The following is a 17,849-nucleotide window of genomic DNA, read 5'->3' as shown; positions in this document are numbered from 1 at the left end:
GCGCTCTGTCTCTTTACATTGAATCCAGTGAGAAAAAAAAGGTATAAGAACAAAAAAAAAACATCAAAATGATCAGTAAAATGTGAAATATAGCTCAAGTGATATCATATCATTTAGAGTGAGAGAGAGAAAATTAAGATGCTGTTACAAAGGTCCCAATACCAACACCTGTGGTGTTACAACAAGATACACAGAAGTAAGCATTTGACTATTTGCAAGTTCTGCATGTGTGGGTATTTGGATCAAAGAAAACAGCAGCAATTTTAGCTGCAGGTTTTGTCAGCTTATGCTTTGATTTATTAAAATATTTAATGCTGAGCACTTTGTCTAAAAGTTCAAGCTCAGTCTCTGTTTGTTTCCTTTGCGCTGCTGGCAGAACTTCACAGCTCTTTGGAGGATCATGTCCTCTTCTTCTTCTTCTTCTTCTTTTATTCTTATTGAGCCAAAAAGACAAAACACTGACAAAACAACACAAGGATCCATCTCTGCTCTTTCAGGATGTTCTGCATTTCTCCGGGTCTCTCTGCTGCTGTCATCACACCACGCTCAGTCACATCAATGTCATTTCATGTTCTTTTTCTTCCCTGTCCACTAGACTTGCAAGAAATCCAACCCTGTGATTTTAAACATTTTTTGCCAGCTCATACGCTCTCCGAGGGACACGGCTGAATGGAAAATGCTTGTACTGTGCTGCTGTGTGTAGAGAATAGTAACAGCTTTGACAGCACTCAGTCAGAGGTCAGGAAAGGGACTGACAGCTTTACATTCATAGCAGTGACTCAAAGGACTGGATGACTCCTGCAAACGTCGACTTCCCTCATCAACAAAGTGACACAAAGGTGAGACAAACCAGTGGCATTTCTGAGGCTACGCCTAGCTGTGGTCACATGACCAGATTTCATTTCCAAAAAGTTAAAGATGAAAATCTTCAATAATTTAAGCAAGGTTACTTTTGTATTTCCATGTCTGAAAGTTTCAAAATAACATAAAAAGAAAAGACTCTGAAGCAAAAGTTTGGGCACCACAGTCTTATCTTATCTTATCTTATCTTACAACTTACTAGTGCCACCTTTGGCACCTTGTAAAGGCTTTTTGTAGCTGGTCAGGAGTCTTTCAGTTCTTGTTTGGGGGATTTTCTTCCTGCACGAGGCTTCTAGTTCTGTGAGATTCTTGAGCCGTCTTGCATGCGCTGCTATTTTGAGGATTTTCAATGATGTTGAGGTCATGAGACTTTGAGGGCCATGGCAAAAAACCTTCAGCTTGCGCCTCGGGCTTGCTTAGATGTTCTTTTGTAAACTTCTGATGCTGAATTGTGAGGATGCAGGAAAGGTTTTCCTCTGATTACTCTCCAGTGAAGGTCATATTTGTGCAGGTGTCACAGTAGAACAGTGCACCACCATCAAATGAGGGGTTTGATTTGCATGGTCCAACAAGCAGCTCTCAAAGTTTTCTTGGTTCCAGACTTCAACTTGACGCCCACTGTTCCCGTTAGCTGCCATTTCTTAATTACATGACGAAGAGAGGAAATGGCTATGTTTGGCTATCATCTTACAGCCTTTTCCAGCTTTGTGGGCATCAGTTATTTAAAATTCGGAGAGCTAGGCAGCTGCTCAGAGGAGCCTCTGTGAGAAAGAGTGTGAGAGTATAGCACACATGGGCTGTATCATTGGCGAAGTTTAATCCTGCTTAGTCTTTTTTTTTGTCTCTTTTTTGGTCTGTTAAACAAGTTACAGTTATTTATGGACCTACCTTTGTCTCTGCACAAAATCTCGCCTCCAGCATTAATAAATGCAAACAGATTGCCATATATTCTACCAGCTACTTTGTGCTTCAGCCTTGGACTATGCACAAATTACCAAAGGTGCAAAAAATGTAGGATCCATAAGTACAATACATTTTTGTGTGTGTTATCTTAATTGGCATGATATTGCTTCTCACATGGAAAAAGGTATTACAAACAATATCAAAACCAACGTAGGCAGCAGAGAGTAAATACAGTTGTGTCTTAATGTACGCTCTGCTCCTGCTGGTCTCATTGCTCTATGGTAAAGGCCTCATGAATGATTTAGGGAGCTTGGTGCATTTATCACATCCAGCCCTGAAAAGCCCTGACCTGCAGTGTATAAGGTCTCCGGAGCATTTCCAATAGGGTTGTTTCTCAATTCGGCCACATTTTCTGGTTCAGAGGTTCCTGGACCAAATCGAGTCTGTGAATGCGTGAGCGATGACACAGGGATGGCTGAATTCTTTGAAAAGAACGGAGATGTCACTTTTATTTTCCCAATAAGTGTTTATCCATTGACTCTCTCTGTCTGTAGATAAACATATAAAAACGAACCAAAGTGGAATTTTGAATATTTTGGAAGTTTTATTATATTTCTTTTGAAAAAAGACAACCATGAACATAGAGTACTTAATCCAAGCATTTACAAATCTAAAATAAAATACAGATCAAGGATATTGTTTGGAAGAAATACTAAACTCTGGGTGAGTCTTTTGTCACAAATACATTGGCATGAGATTATAATCCTATGGGATTATTGTATGTAACATCTCTTATGATTCACATGTAAATTTAAAGTACAGGCCAACAGCTGAGTATGATGGCAGGATCCATGTGATCATTGCAGATTATATAAAATAGTCAATAAAATGAAAAAATACAGGTATTGTTTCAATTCTATAAAATACAAACCTGTACAATGACCAAGTAATTTTTGTGATCGCAGTAAGAAAAATGGAAATGTTCCTGTCAGATGGACCTCAGAGCTAAATGTAATCATTTCTTCTTGTGTTCCCCTGTGAAACAGCGTCATTTATGGAACTTTAATTTCACTGCACCTGCACTGGCTGAATGACTTCAGGGCCAAAGTGACTCACTGAAAAATAACACATTAGGCGTAGAGGACTGTTTTGCTAATACACGACCCTTGTGTGAGATCTATGCATGAAAAAGAGGCAAATAAAAATTACTGCTGTCAGGTGAAAACTGATTCTTGTGTTTTTATTGGTTGCACTCGAACTGAAAAGGTCATTTATGATTTGAACATCAAAATAATTAGACAAACAAATGAAAGAAAGTCTGAATGAGGTTTTCATCTGACAGCAACAATATAGTTGTCTACAGAACAGAATAGTATTTAAACTTTAAGGTACCATTTTACAATCAATAGCAATACTTAAATGAAAATGTCATCTGTGTCATACTTATCCTAAATATTTTAGCTTTAGGCCTACATGTCCCGAAAGGAAAGTAACGATTCAAGACATTGCAAATAAAAAAGTTCCACGAACATCTATATTCTTTTAAAGTGAAAGAAATTCTCTATGGATGTTTATAATGTATTTTAAGAGTAGGTGCGCTTCATACGCCAAAGTTAGAGTATGGTCACACATGCACAAATTCAGGCTAATGACAGTATCAACGTCACTCGTATCAACGATCACTAAAGCTGAAGTGAAGATGCCAACTGGCTCATGTTCTTCTCTAATGTGTGACCATACTCTTACGGGGCAAAATCCAACTGACCGTTTGCTTAGCCGCACGCCGCCATCAAGCTTTCCATGTTCACATGGCACGATGCAGTTTTCAGTGACACAATTAGATTTCCTGGATTTCCCTCAAAATTGTTTGTAATTTTCACAACAATGGTTCAGTCCTTGATTTCAAAGGCAGACAAAAGCCGTCTTCTCATTTCGGGTGGCTGACTGTCAGTTTTTGATTTTTGCATTTGTATTTGACTAGCAAGTTAAGCTAACGTCAACCTCACTTCAACCTCGACAGAAACTTTTTGTGCTTGAATGAAACCGCCATGAAACCCTTTGTGTACAGGCTGTCGCTCTTGCAGCCCTTTGCCCACCACTTCATTTTTAGCTTGACGATCCTGTCAAACCTTGTTTCTCTTCTGAAGCTATGATTGGACAATAGCTGTTGAGGCCAGAGGTTTAGCAAACGGTCAATTCATTTCTAAACTTTCTCTGTATATTTCTGGCGTTGTAGCTATTTCTTTAAATGCTCAAAGCAGAGTTCATTTGCTAACATACAAAGCATAACCCAGAGACTCACCAAATACTATGGACAATATTATAGATCGGATCCCCTGGACTTAAATTATCGGGGGTCTTGAACACTGACCTGAAATAAATGACTGATGTCAACAAGGGAGTATCAGACAAGAGGTTTCTCTGCAGACAATCAATGGCACAGATTGATTGCACAAAGTCCTTGGAGAAAAGAAAAGACTGCAGTGACAGTAGCCCATTATAACGATTCACTACTTCATTTTAAACAAAGCGTTACCGTGCAGTTTCTCACCGTCTCTATCTGGTTTGGTGTAGAACACTTTAATTCAGTCCTTTTTCTTCTTTTTTTTTTTTTTTTTCCTCTTTCTTTTAGATCTCGCCTGGTCTGTTGTATCTCTATCTGGTCTCTGACTAAATCTTTGATCACGTCTTGCCTTTTTGTTGTCACACTGTATTTTTTTCCTCTAGTCAAGTATAAAACAGCATCTGAAAATCATTTTACTCTCATTAGTGTGACATTTATAATATGATTAACTGCAGCTGTTGACAGTTCAGATGTTGTCAGATAATCCACAAACAATCATTTACAATTTTACATTGTAATTTTGAGCGTGGTTTTTTTTGGTCTACTGTAACATGTCAAAAACTTCAAAGGTGTTTGCATGTTTTACTCCTGTTAGTCTACTGCACATTGTTGACTGACTGATCTTTTCTTGACTTCCAGTCAATTTTATCACAGACTGAAAATGAATTTGCAAAACTTTGCTTTTTTGGTCACGTGGTAATGCAGTTGCAAGCAGGGCCCACTTGTGCTCAGGCGCTTGTGAACAGTTCCAGCGACCTAAACTTCAGACACTGCAGCTGAAAAGCATTGCATACCAAAAATTAAATAAAATAACGATAAACTATAAACAGATGGACCTTGTAAAAATAGATGATGTGAGTTTAATACTCAAAAAAAGGTGCTGCGCGGCAGAAGACTCTTAAGTCTCAAGACACACCAATAAGGAAGAGATTTTAAAACAAGTCCTGCTTTGTTTCAACATGTCAAGATAACAAGAATGTCATTGTTTTTGCTGTGGCTGGTTATCTATCACAAGTCTCTCCAAGTTGATTTTAATATTTTATCAACATGAACTGAAATTAATGAACATGGAAGGCGGGAAATCAGGCTAAAAAGTGTCGAATGCTTTGGGAAATAGGTTGCAGTAATGATAAATATGTGGAATAGGTAGTTAAAGGGCAAAACCACTTGTACTTCCTCATCATTTTAACTAGGCCGTCAGACGTGCCTGTTGCGTCACCTGTGGCTAATCTAAGGTGTCAGGCTCAGCGTCCATGCAGGTCTCCCAGGGGTTACGTGGCATGTGGGGCATGGAGATGAGGAGCAGGGCGACTCCACTGAGGATGAGCAGGGTGAAGGAGGCGCAGGCGCAGGTAAAGGACCAAGAGTAGTAGTATTCGATCCAGATGGTCTCATCACTGTCAATCATACGCTTGACAGACTGGCGCATGACCTCGACAGAAATGATGATGCACAGTCCTGCATGCCAAAGAGCAAAGAACAGGTTGCTGGAGAAAAAAATTCAACTTTGAGTCTGTAACAGTTAATTCAACACTTTAAGATACCTTGAACTGTACTATCAGTACTTCCCACCTCCAAAAAGAAGAATCGGCTCTGTCATCTCTTTAACTTAGCTGCAACATTCATCACAAAAAGGAAAGGCGTGCGTGATGATGGCACTGACACACCTCATTTCAAGTTGAGCTGTAGCTCCAAGACAAGAGTGCCACACAAAGCCTGATCTGTGATTCACTTTATCTGTCATGCCTGACCTGCAAAGGCGAAGAACATCCCAGCAGGCCGGAGCAGGTAGTCCCGCCCCTTCCCGAAAGAGAAGATGACACACAGGGTGCCCAGGATCATGAAGAACAGACTGAAGATGGCGATGGCTGCTGCTGAGATGTTGTACTCTGAGGAGAGGAGAGATTAAGAAAAGACAAAAAAAAAAAAAAGGAAAGAAATGAGGAAGGATGTGGAAGAGACAGTAAAAGGAAACAAAGAGCGAGAGAGAAGAGACGCAGGAAAATGGTGAGGAGGCAAGAGTGAGTGAGAACATGATGGGAGGAAGAGAGGCAGCAAAGTGGCAGCGATTAAAAATTGAGAGAGTGGGTAGGAACAGAAGGGGAGGTTGCGGTATCGTTTACATAATAATTGTTTCAATATTGCACTCCGGCAAGTTATGACACAGATAATTAGCCTTTAAATTAGCCTCACGTTAAAAACAACAGTCATTTTTTCAAACTGGCAATAACACCATTTGCATGTCAGATAAGATGCTGCAGGCTTATAACGAGATGATTAGAACACCTCTCTCTCCTCTCCTGTCTGTTCGATAAAGATAATCTAGTCTTTCCCTCGCTCTCACACTCCAACTGTGATAGAAATGATCCTCAGAGCATCCTATTCCATTTCAGCATCCCGACTGTGGTGAAACACCAGGTGTAAAATTACCTTACGCCCAGTGCAGGTCGGGCTCATTCTGTGTCTGTTTGAGGACTGTTGGTCTGTGTGAGTATGCACGAGCGAGACGGTCTCTGTGAAGGGTTTTATGCACCTCCTGTGTGCATGTTTCTGCTCCATCCTGCTCACTTCTGCACTGTGTTGTCTTCCATCAACAGATTTCCAGGCTGTCCCGATTTGAAAATTAATTTTTGTTTTTGTTCTATGTCGTACTTTCTGCTGGCACAGTAGGTCAGTGGTGGAGCAAGTGCTCACGTCTACGTCCAATACCACAGTGTAAAAATACACTTGCACTTACCTAAAATTTGAAGTACCAGTACAGAGGTATGAGCATCAAAATATACATAAGTACAAAAAGTAATTATACAGCTTGCACAATGGATCATTTCAGAATAATGTATATTATATTATTGTATTATAAAAATTGATGCATTAACATATACGTCACTTGTTGCAGCTAATAAAGTTGGAGCTCATTTTTCACACATTGCCAGGCAGCTTGTGCATTTCCCAAGGAAAAAAAAAAAAAAAGTCTTTATCCATAATTATAAGTAAAATGTGCTAAGTAAAGCTTTTAAAAATACCTGCCTTTCCTGTCTGCACACCATGTTGTGGTTATATACACAGTCACAGCACAGAGCTGTGAATTGATGTAAGCAGATACATTTCTTTGTCTCTAATATTCTGTGTCTGACGCTACACGGTGAATGTACGGTCCTGTTGACCTTGCACCATGTATGAAACGCAGTATAAATCTAGAATTTTCAATATGTTTCTTCATTAATTCCACCAAGATATAACCGTGTACTGTACATCTCCTGCAATTCATCAAAAGCCCAGACAATAATCTGTAATTGCTGTTTATATGAGTATCTAGCCGCGTGTTCCCCCGTGCTTCCCTTTGTGTTCCTCTGTGTCTAGTCAGAAGGTGAAACAGTCAGCCAGACAACAGACACACAGACGCTGTTTCCTGGAAATACATTCACTTTGAAAATACCATTCTTGGTAAAGAGGGGAAGATGAGAAGATGGAAATCAGAGGATATTGGAACAGATATCTTCTTATCTGATATAAGGGATGCTGTGGATGTAACTGAGTTAGTGTTTAAACACTGCCTCATTATATCGGAAAAAAAAAAAAAAAAAGATTTCCTATTGCAAAATAGTTGTGCAAGAAAGGAATGTGTAGAAGAGCAGTGTTCGGTTATTGTAGTGGTCTCGCTTAGATTTTTATGACATGGGTCTGTGGTATCTGATCAAAAATCCATGTAGAAAATTACTGTACACCTACTTTCCTCTCACTCTACTAGAAATGGTTTCTGGTATATTTCTGTCTCATCACAGGCAGGCGGTTGGGTCTGAAAAAGTCAGGATCTGTCGTAACAGTAGTCTGGGTGGCGCTGAGGAGGCACCCACCTTTCTGGGTCTTGACTTCAAAAACTTCAGCTTCTTCCCCCGAGGTAAAGTGTTTGAAGTAGGAACAGTTTTTTGCTGCAGAGTAAGACAGAAAGAGAGAGAAGAGGATGAGAGGGAGTGATAGACAGAGGCAGATCAAACATGAGGCGGTGAGAGCAGGTGGCTCAGGTTGAACCCGTGCCGCTACGCTACAGTCGCAACTGATGTAAAGGTTAATGTAAATCTCTCAGTAGAGCCCATTAGCAAGCTAACATGTACATTAATGAGACACACAGCTAAGAAGATGTGAATATTACATGGCTTCAGTATTCACTTATTTCATTGTTTTGCATGTATTCAGTGGCTTCAGTTCCACACTGTTCAGCTAACAAATGCATTAGATTTTATTACATGTTACTCTCTCATGTTACAATCTCATTAGTTTTAACTTGTGGAAATAACTACTCCTCTCAATAACACTATCATAAAAGATAAGATTCCTTAAAATCTGCCGTAGTTCTGAATGAGGCCGCTCTGTGCTCGGTCCCATCCCAGCAGCTCATGGCTCATGCACACCTCACCAGGGTTGATGCAAACCAAGTGACTCAAAGCCGAGTCCCTTTGGTTGAACGACACTCTTTGTATTCTCTGTGTGCTCGTTTCTCATCTTTCTCTCCTCTAAATTGGTAAAGAATAAGCTTGCGCAACTGTTGCAGCTCCTCTCTGGCTGTTTGATCAGATGTACGTTCAACACCGCCCCCGGATCACAACAGTGTTCTGTGACTTGATGTCATCCCAAAATAAAATGTCTTAAAGTCAAACTCTTCACTGTCCTCCGTGTTGGCTGTGTTTACTTCTCAGAAATCAGTCCACACTCATTTCTACAAGGAATGACACATTTCTGGACTTTGCTTTCTCAAATCGTCGTCCTTTGACCACAATCTTCAATAAAGCCCCATACAGGAAAACGATTCCTGGGTGCAGTCATTGCCTACACATCCATCTATCTATTTGTTGTCTCTGAGGGCAGCTGGGCTGAGAGGGAGGGGCGGCGAGGCCAAGTGAGCGTCCCGTCTCTCCTCCACTCACCATCCGTTCTCTCTGAGATTAAACCCATAAAGCAGACAGGTGCTCTCTCTGTCCACACAGAGATGGACAACGTTTGTGTGCTGGTGTCTGTGTGTGTGCGTGCACGTACTATGTTGCTGTATGTGTGTGATGCGAAAGAATCACTAAAGAGGTAACCTAGCAACAGGCTGCTGCAGGTCTTGCCTAGTCCTATCTATTTACCCATGTAAAGGCAAGTGTGTGTGTGTGTGTGTGTGTGTGTGTGTGTGTGTGTATGTGTGCTTGTGTGTAATAGTAGACAATCCTGGAAGAGTGTGTGTGTGTGTGTGTGTGTGTGTGTGTGTGTGTGTGTGTGTGTGTGTGTGAGGGGATGGACAGGCTGGCGGCAGGGAGAAGCGGAGGCGGGGTCACAGTGCAGCTTGCTTCTGTAGATATATTATTTTCATTAGTCTTCTCTTTACCTCTGGGGCTGAGATAATCTAAGCTAATTTGTGGTTGAGTGTAGCTCTAAGATTTACACAAGTCTCTATGAAGACTATTATCTGGCCACCACACAAAGACGAGACAGACAGACCTGATTTACACAAAGGGAGCTTCAGATTTAGATTTCAGCCTCGACTTATCTGCTTGATCCCAATTAAGGAAGAAGGACAATTGGAGAGCAGAGAAAGAAAACGAAAGTTAGGATAGTGAGTGATTTTCTTAGATTGAGTACTTGACCATTTGCTAAACTCCACCCCCTTTAGTTAGTGTTGCTACACCTATCACACCTACACCTATCAATCTAGCAAGGCACCTAACAGTGGCAGATTTTGTTAGCGGAAACCTGCAAGAACCTGTTTTTGGTCACTTTGGGGCAACAGAAACATAATTATAAATTCTATTTCTGCCAAAAGATCCCCTTAAATCCTACACACTGGTCCTTAAACTTTTGGTGCCAAGTTTTTGCTTTTATGACACATACTGATGGAGTTTACTGTTACTCTGTTGCTAAATAAGCACTCACACTGTGTCATAACTTTAGATGGTGAACATTCACTGAGGGAGACAACATCTGGGTGCGTATAATTGACCTTGCAGTCTGGCTAATGGGGAGATTTAGTTCCAGGGAGAGAGTGATTAAAACGAGGTATCGCCTGTCATCTTAGTTTCGCCTCTTTCCATTAAACTCTGCTGCCCCCTCCTCTCTTTGATATGCAGCATCTCCTTTATCCCTCCCTTCCTCTCCATTCTCCCCTTTCCACCTCTTTCCATCATACTTGTCTCACGCTTCAACTTCAACTTCTTTCAGTTTAGTATGCTTGTGGTTTTCATTTTCCTTTTACAGTTGGTTTACGTGCTCATGTCACCTTTTCCCCATTTAACCTTCAGAGGTTTGGAAATACATGAACTGGCATCAAAAAACAGATGGCTTTTAACAACATTAATCTGTTTTTTTTCCATGTTTTCACCTATGATGACAACTGCACTCTGCTGTATCTTGTAACAGAAGAACGACCGACTAATTCTGGGTCAATGTGAATTGGATGGGTGGTGGTGGTGGTGGTGGTAGTGGTGGTATTTGAATGGCTATTCCACCAGGAACTCTAATAACTGGGACACAGCAGCACAGGAGAGTCCTCACAGCCTAATCCTGAATGTGCATGTGTGTGGGTGGGTGTGCGTGTGGCCTGACCCTTGTCATTAAATTCAAAACATCCAAGTGTGACTGTCATCATCGTACAATCACCTCAAACTAAACCCCAGCATCTCATTCTGCAAGTGAAGGCAGCAGTTATCTGTGAATGTGAATTTCCTATTGAATTTTTCAAATTTACATAAGGGGAAATGATTCATTCAAATTTTGAACCTTATACTTGTTTTGTGAATGCCAAATCAGTGCCACACCTCCACAGTTCTTGCTCTGCACTCGAAGCAGGAACCTGGTGCACTAGAGAGGAAAATGACTGGGTGTCCAGAGAGTGAAAATGGTGGTTCAAGGTGACATCGGTGCTTTTGAGGGGATGAAATAGGGACACCAGCCGGGCACTGCGTTGCTGAAAGAGGAAGAGGACGTTTTATTTTGAAAGTGTTTGTGCTCTGGTGGTAATATCTTTCCACTGCAGGACTACAAAACATGATGCTTGACCATTTGGAAGCTCTAAAACATCTGCGATAATAAATTCCTCTCCCTAGCTTCTTTCCTCACATATGTGTAGGAACACACACGTGCACACAAAAGCACCATTTATGCTCTTTATTTCCCAGCCGAGCAGCATGGTGCGATCCATAAAGGGTTTGTTTGATTTTTACAGCACTCAAGCTGTCATGCGTCATTTGTGGGAAGCTAATTTCAAAAGTCATTTGGGTTCACTGCTTTGCTGCCGTTGTTATGCAACCCCTTCACAAAAGCAGTGTAATTGTACCTATATAAAAAGTGTTTGTGTACGTGCCTCTTGACGACCAACTCCCCCTCTGTTTGGGAAAATGCAAATGTGTGTCATTAAGTCCAATCACCGCTGCTTGCTGTTCATCAAGGATGTAATCTGTTATAGTGCACTCACTATCAACTCAGGTTTTTTTTTTTTTTTTGCACCATTGTTCTTTGCTCATGTGCTTAACTCTACAACGCACCGTAAATTAAGAAGCAGATAAAGCAAAGCTAGTGTTGTAGTGATCCAGTCAGCCACTCCATTAGGCTCAAAAATCAGGGACCAGCTCTGTTGGTAGATGCATCAAAAACTATATTAGAGTCAACTCCAGAACCTCGCAGACTAATGCATCCTACATCATATCAGTAAGAGTAGATACTGAGTGTATTCTTGCACCACTGACTTGTTGCTAAATGAGCTACAATCATCTAAATATTTGTTTAGAACTGTCCAGAGGTTGAATTCTGGAGTATAACGTCTCTGGAAAGAGTCAAATGACTCCATGATGCAAGCTTTTTCATGAGGTGTTAATGTTGATGTTAAGGTTGGCTTCTTAAGTGCGAAAACTGGCTCCCTCAAAAAAAAAAAAAAAACACCTGTGAATTTATCAGATGTGAAACACTATTACACGTGAAATTAGACACAAAGTGTGCAATCCAGCGCATTCAGTACTCAGCCGTGCTGCTCTTCCCAATATCAGTCTGTCAAGGAGAAAGCAAACAGCTCAAGCCAGAGAGTGGCTGTGTTTCTCTCTGGTCCTCTCTGCTGTCAGATTACACCAACCTGGCAGAATGACTAACCGGGTGCCAGTAGAGATAACACTTGTTAAGAAGAAACCTGCAGACGCTTTTCCTTGGCCACTGGTGAAGTACAGTCATCTTCGCCTGGTCAGGACAGTCACTGAAACTCACTCTCTGAAGAGGCAGCATCTCACCCACGAGGGTGGTGGTACTGGCCAACCCTGAAATCTGATTGGCCAACACAAGTCACACCAGTTACCCCTGAAGTATGTCTGGTGATCTGCTGAATGACAGTTTTACTTTAGTAATTAAAGTAAAAGGTCAGTGAATGCTACTCTGACTTGCGGACGTACCTCATGCCACCCTTGCATATGTCAGTGCTACCCCAGTCTGGACATGCCGCTGATCTCACCCAATGTCATCTTCACATTACGTGGCATGAAAGACAGCACAGCGGACTCGGGACACACCACCACATGCGCAGATCCTTCTGACGGCACTGAGGCCACAAATGGTGTAGAGATGGGCTTGTATAACTAAACTATTGAGCTTGGCGTGGGAGCAAATGGCAGTGCCGCGTAGCCCCACATCGCACCACTAGACTTTTTCAGGTATCATGAGAGAATGACTTATTTTCCCCTCATAAGCCAAGTGTGGAAATGTCACAGTGGTTTTGGGTATGTAGACATGGGGTCTCTGACAAAGCAGCCTATGTAAGAGGCAGCAGACTAAGGAGGGGTGGAGCCCCGTGCACTGAGCTGAGCTGTTGTTAAAATGGAGGACAGGTGAGCTGCCTGCAGTATGTCCTTTCTAAGATTTCTGTCTCCACTTTACACCAAGAAGGAGTTCTGGAGGCCCGCGGTGTTCACTTCTCCTCACTGAGAGCCCCCCCCTCCTTCTTTGAGCACTGTAAAAGTGCTCCCTCTTTCCCCATCAACAGAGGCATCCCTGCCTCTATCCACCCACACAGGCTCCTGCTTTTTCCCCCAATCCCCCTCAGCCCTCCTGAGTCTCCCAGGTGTACTCTAACTCATGAGCTGAAGCGCGAAGCCACACTTCATTAAGGCCTGTACTGATCCTGAGGTGCTGGAGCTGGAGGCTAAAGTCAATGATAGAGTCAGAGTGAAATCTTTCAGTCAGGCTGCCAGGCACGCACACACAGCCAGAGGCCAGAGAGACACAGTATACCTTCTAACAGCGCTTGTAATTAAAGCTACGAGGCTGTTTTGGAGAAGCAGACTTTAGATACAACATAGAATGCTTCTGTGCTTTTGACTTTATTTTTGGGAATCACTTACTGTATGCAGTGTCATGCAATTAAGAAAGTGTTTTCTCACAAGTTGATGGTTTTAAATCAGGGTTGCTCAAAGTGGGGACCATGGACCTGTTCTTCTCTATCCGACTCGAGGGTCTAAGGACAGAAGGTGTCTTACGCTTTACAGATTGTAAAGCCCCTTGAGGCGAATTGTGTGTCATTAGGTGATATAAGTAAAACTGACTTGACTTCAAACAGTCTCGTGTCTGGATTGATCAAAGCCAGTTACCCTCAAATCTGCTGTGACACTGCGAGTCAGACTGAACAAGAGATGAAGAAGTTAAATAGCATTTTATGATCTTACATTTTCAGTCAGACAGTTTGCTGACAAATGATGATGAACACTTGCTGTTGTGATGTGGTAAATCGGGCAAAGATAAAGTAGTTTCAGGGAATTTAGAGAAATTGGGTTTCGCTACAAGGTAAAATGGATTGATCTCACTTCTTGCTTTGAGAGTCCCCCAGATGGAACAGATTCATGTTATTGCCATGTGAACTGTGAAGCATAGCGGTGATACTCTTCCATTACGCACTTGACTTCAGCTGTTTGACAGTGCTTAATTGGCAGTGTGTTCAGAGACTTCCTCTGTGGAAGATAATGATGGTTCAACGAAAAGCTGGTTCAGGGTTCCACGTTCAGTCCAAACACACATATGAACATACCATGTTCATATGTGTGTGAGACGAGAGACATGGAAGGAAAGCCTGCAGCCTCAGAGTCCAGCCTTCTCTTTTCCTTCTTGACTTTCACTGAAATTGTCCTTTAAATGATGTCAGGATGTCAAAGCAACAATATTTTAGGGTTTGGTGCAACAAAGATTAATGAAAATAGTGAAGTAATGGAAAAACACCTTTTTTGCATAGCTGAAACCACATACAAAAACGTCAAAGCTTAATTCTAAGTGTGATACGAGTAAATGAGAGCTAGCAAACATATTCAGCTCTTAAATCCATTTTTTCATTGTTTTAGTCGGTGCTGACCCACATGTTTTCACAGATACATAAAACAGAACTGCAGTATGAATATTTCTTCTGGCAAAAATAATAAAAAAAAAAAACCTCCTCACTGTGACCACACATCCAGGATCATTTCAAGCCAGGAGAGCTGTCAGTCAGCAACCACACAACAAATTCACTCTGATAACAAATAAGAATGTTTAGCCTTAAGCAGGGAAAAACAAAAATCACCAAACAGCCAGTTTTTATTCACCAACTGCAAGATGAAGAGGCTCCATACCTCCAGGTAAACTGATGGGGCCGCAGCCTTTGCCCTGAGGGTCCTCCTCCACAATGAAGATGCTCTTCTTGCAGAGCCTCCAGAGGCCAAAGTGGGCCGCCTCGCAGGTAGCGTTGAGCTTCTCCACCCGGGGGCTGAGCACGGCCCAGTGGTCGGTCACCACCGCCGCCAGCATGGACGACATGCCCACCACGATCACCACGGACGTGATCTTGACCTTGGTCGCCTGCTCCTCAAACATCTTGCTTGCTCGATGAGCGTGCAAAGTTGTGGATGTGTGTGCGTGCGCGTGCCTGTGCTTTGCACGTGTGTTGGCGTGTACGACGTGAGTGAGTGAAATGCGAGTGTGTATGTGAATGGGTAGAGTGTCTGTGTGAGCGTGAAGACAGCGAAGGTTGCCTTTGTCTTGTTTGTCCTGAGCTCCTTGACGTCGGATGTTGACTCCAGAGGTTCCCCCGTCTTGTCTACAGCTTCACTACACTTCTGATCTCCTCTCCTGCTCTCCTGTCCACAGCTCTTTCTTTCTCTTTCTCTGCCTTGTGCCTGCTGGTTGGTAAAAAGGGGCCAGATAACAGTGCCCTAGTTTCTACCTCTCTCCTCTCTTCCTCTCTCTCCCTAGTTGCCTTTGGTGAGCAGAGGCCATTCAGCTGCGAGATTAAGATGTATTGGAAGGTGCTTACACCTATTACACGCGTTACTTGACCATTTCGGTGTGTTGACAAGCGTCGGGTCAAGATCAGACACTTTCAAAGGTTCGACGCAGTCTGCTGATGGTGAGCGAGTGTCCAGTTGTTCACTTCTAACAACAACATCAAAGACAATCTAATGAGAACTTCCAGCAAGTTTTGACAGTGCCGCTCAATATTCCATCACCATGTACCAAAAACTGATGTTATCAGTCTGTCGTGTATGTGAAACACTCTCTGTCACATCTCTTTCATATTCCTATTCAGTTCCATCCATTTCCAGCTCAGTTGTCTCAGGCGCCGTGTGCCAGGGGACTCCTGGGGGGGAGATTTCCTTTATTAGTTGTCATCTGAATGAGCTGATCTACTTACTCAGCCAATCAGCAGTTAAGGCTCGAGACAAGGGTCCCACCTGATGCCGGCAGCTGGTCCAGATTCGGAAAGACAGAAAAAGGGCTGCGACATAGGACCTCTAAAATTTGACGTTCAGTTCATAAAGTTTGAATATGCTTGGCAGCACAGTGGAAAGAGTTTTCCATTTTCAGAGCTTTATATATTCTGCGTTGACAAAGTGTCCTTCCGAATGTTCCTGAATATATTTTAACTTGCATTTGGAGCATCTGGAGCAAGCTTTAAAAAAATCCTACAAGTGGCTTTGACATACTGTGCTTGATTCCACGTTTTTTATTTTGTAAACCAACATCTTAAGACTTTTAATTCCATCTTTAACAATATATTGAGGTAATCTAATTTGACGCGTGGACGTTTTTTACTAAAAAATGACATCACCCAGTTTCGGGATGGGAAAAACACTGTAAAAAGCTGATACATCTCAAAGGCACAATCAACCTTTTCCCTATGAAATGCTTGAGTAAATGGGCATGCTTTTTATAAACCACTGTGCCCCACTTTAGACGGGACTCTGGCCCATTTTCAGCCCTCAGAACGCTCACACATCTCTGGGTTTTTAACACATTAAATGGTAAGACATTAAAATCAAGAGCAAGAGGTGAATGGAGATGGCAAGATACGTTGCTGAACAGTGTTTGTCTAAGCGTGAAAAACAGAAAAGGAAGAAAGTCTGGAGTGTTTGTATATTTTGTACACCAGTTATACAAAATATGGGCTCAAGTCTGATGTCTGACACTCTTTAGAAAATGGATGTAATGTGAGAGAAAGTGCTCTCTGTAAACACCATCAGTAGCTAACTGAACCAGGAAATTGATCATTAAAGATAAATCGTCTCACTCACTGTCTTAAAAAAAAAAAAAAAAAAGAAACCCCTCAGCGGGGGTTGAGAGAAGATAAGAGACAGTTGTGTTCATTATCACGTTCCACCTGGATGCATTTGCAGCAAAACTGCCTTTTCTCCCAGAGGATGCGTCCCCTTGCTGAGGCTGTGAGAGCCAACGCTTGTCTCTAAAGTGTGTAATAATAGTGTCTTTTGGCGCAGCCCGTCTTACTGGGTGACCCTCTGACCTGCTTCATTTGCTCATGGTCCCCTGGTGACTGTGGAGAGACCAAACACCTCACAGCTGCAGGGTCTCCAAGCAAAAGCCAGCCATGTGGACGACTGCGGTAACTTGTAATCAACGACAGGAGTGCGTCACATTGTAGGGATCGCCTCATGTCAATCGAGCGAGGGATGACAAGCAGTGAAAACTGATGACAGCATCTGGCAAGAAGGCATCTCTGACTCACCTGTGAGCGACCCTCACCAGAAATATCAAGCTCTCAGGACCAGAACTGTTAGAGCAATGGCAGAAACATGCAAAATCACTTCAGCTGAAATCAGGATTGACAGGTCTAAACTCAGCAGTGATTAACTTCAATTAGGGCCGCCAGCTTCCCTGTTAGAAACAGTATTCCAGCATGAAAAACAACCTTAACTGGTGGCTAATTTTACCCATAGCAGAATAGATTGCATAGCTTTCAGAGGGACCTGACTGTATTCATTTGCTAATGACAGGCAACATTACTCAAGTTAAATTAGATTACTCATGCCCCAAGGCAGTTTTCTATGAGGGTCATGTTAATATTCTTCTCTAAAACAATGGGATCAGTTGGCATGCATGTTCGCCTCGGTGCCGCCGTCCACACTCAGTTGACACGTTCCAGCAAAAAGCTCCAGCTATCGATCTCCAGGAGGCAGGAGGTCAGGTGATGTGGGACGTTGAATTGTGAGTTAATGAGCACACATCGAAGAAAAATGAAATTACAAGGAGCTGGTGTATCTATATTAGATATTAGATATGAAAGATAATTTCCCCAGCTAGATAAACAGCTCTGAGTCCCCCCTTTTTTTTTTTTTTTTTGTTACCAAAATGAAATCTCACCAGCATGAGTGCATATATTAAGCAGGGTGATACAGCTTTTATTCTCTCATATGAGGCATGCCATACCTTACTGATTCTTATCTAGGTAGTGGTACTTGAAATAGAGAGTTAACTA

The 17,849-nt window shown here is 42.2% G+C and overlaps 1 protein-coding gene across 1 annotated transcript; it reads right to left on the bottom strand.

Annotated features, from left to right (window-relative positions):
* Positions 1–2,344: 2,344 nt before the first annotated feature.
* cacng1b (calcium channel, voltage-dependent, gamma subunit 1b) lies at positions 2,345–15,257 on the bottom strand. Its single transcript, XM_076753669.1, has 4 exons — positions 14,713–15,257; positions 7,963–8,037; positions 5,860–5,997; positions 2,345–5,566 (listed from the first exon to the last, which is right to left on the bottom strand). Exons 1-4 carry the CDS (start codon positions 14,951–14,953, stop codon positions 5,334–5,336), a joined length of 687 nt encoding a protein of 228 aa, XP_076609784.1. The 5' UTR covers positions 14,954–15,257; the 3' UTR covers positions 2,345–5,333.
* Positions 15,258–17,849: the final 2,592 nt, after the last annotated feature.

The sequence above is a fragment of the Chaetodon auriga genome, chromosome 16 (assembly GCF_051107435.1).
Source record: "Chaetodon auriga isolate fChaAug3 chromosome 16, fChaAug3.hap1, whole genome shotgun sequence".
Lineage (NCBI taxonomy): Eukaryota > Metazoa > Chordata > Actinopteri > Chaetodontiformes > Chaetodontidae > Chaetodon > Chaetodon auriga.
Note: the sequence above shows the minus strand (reverse complement) of the source record. Positions and strands in the feature narration are given on the sequence as shown.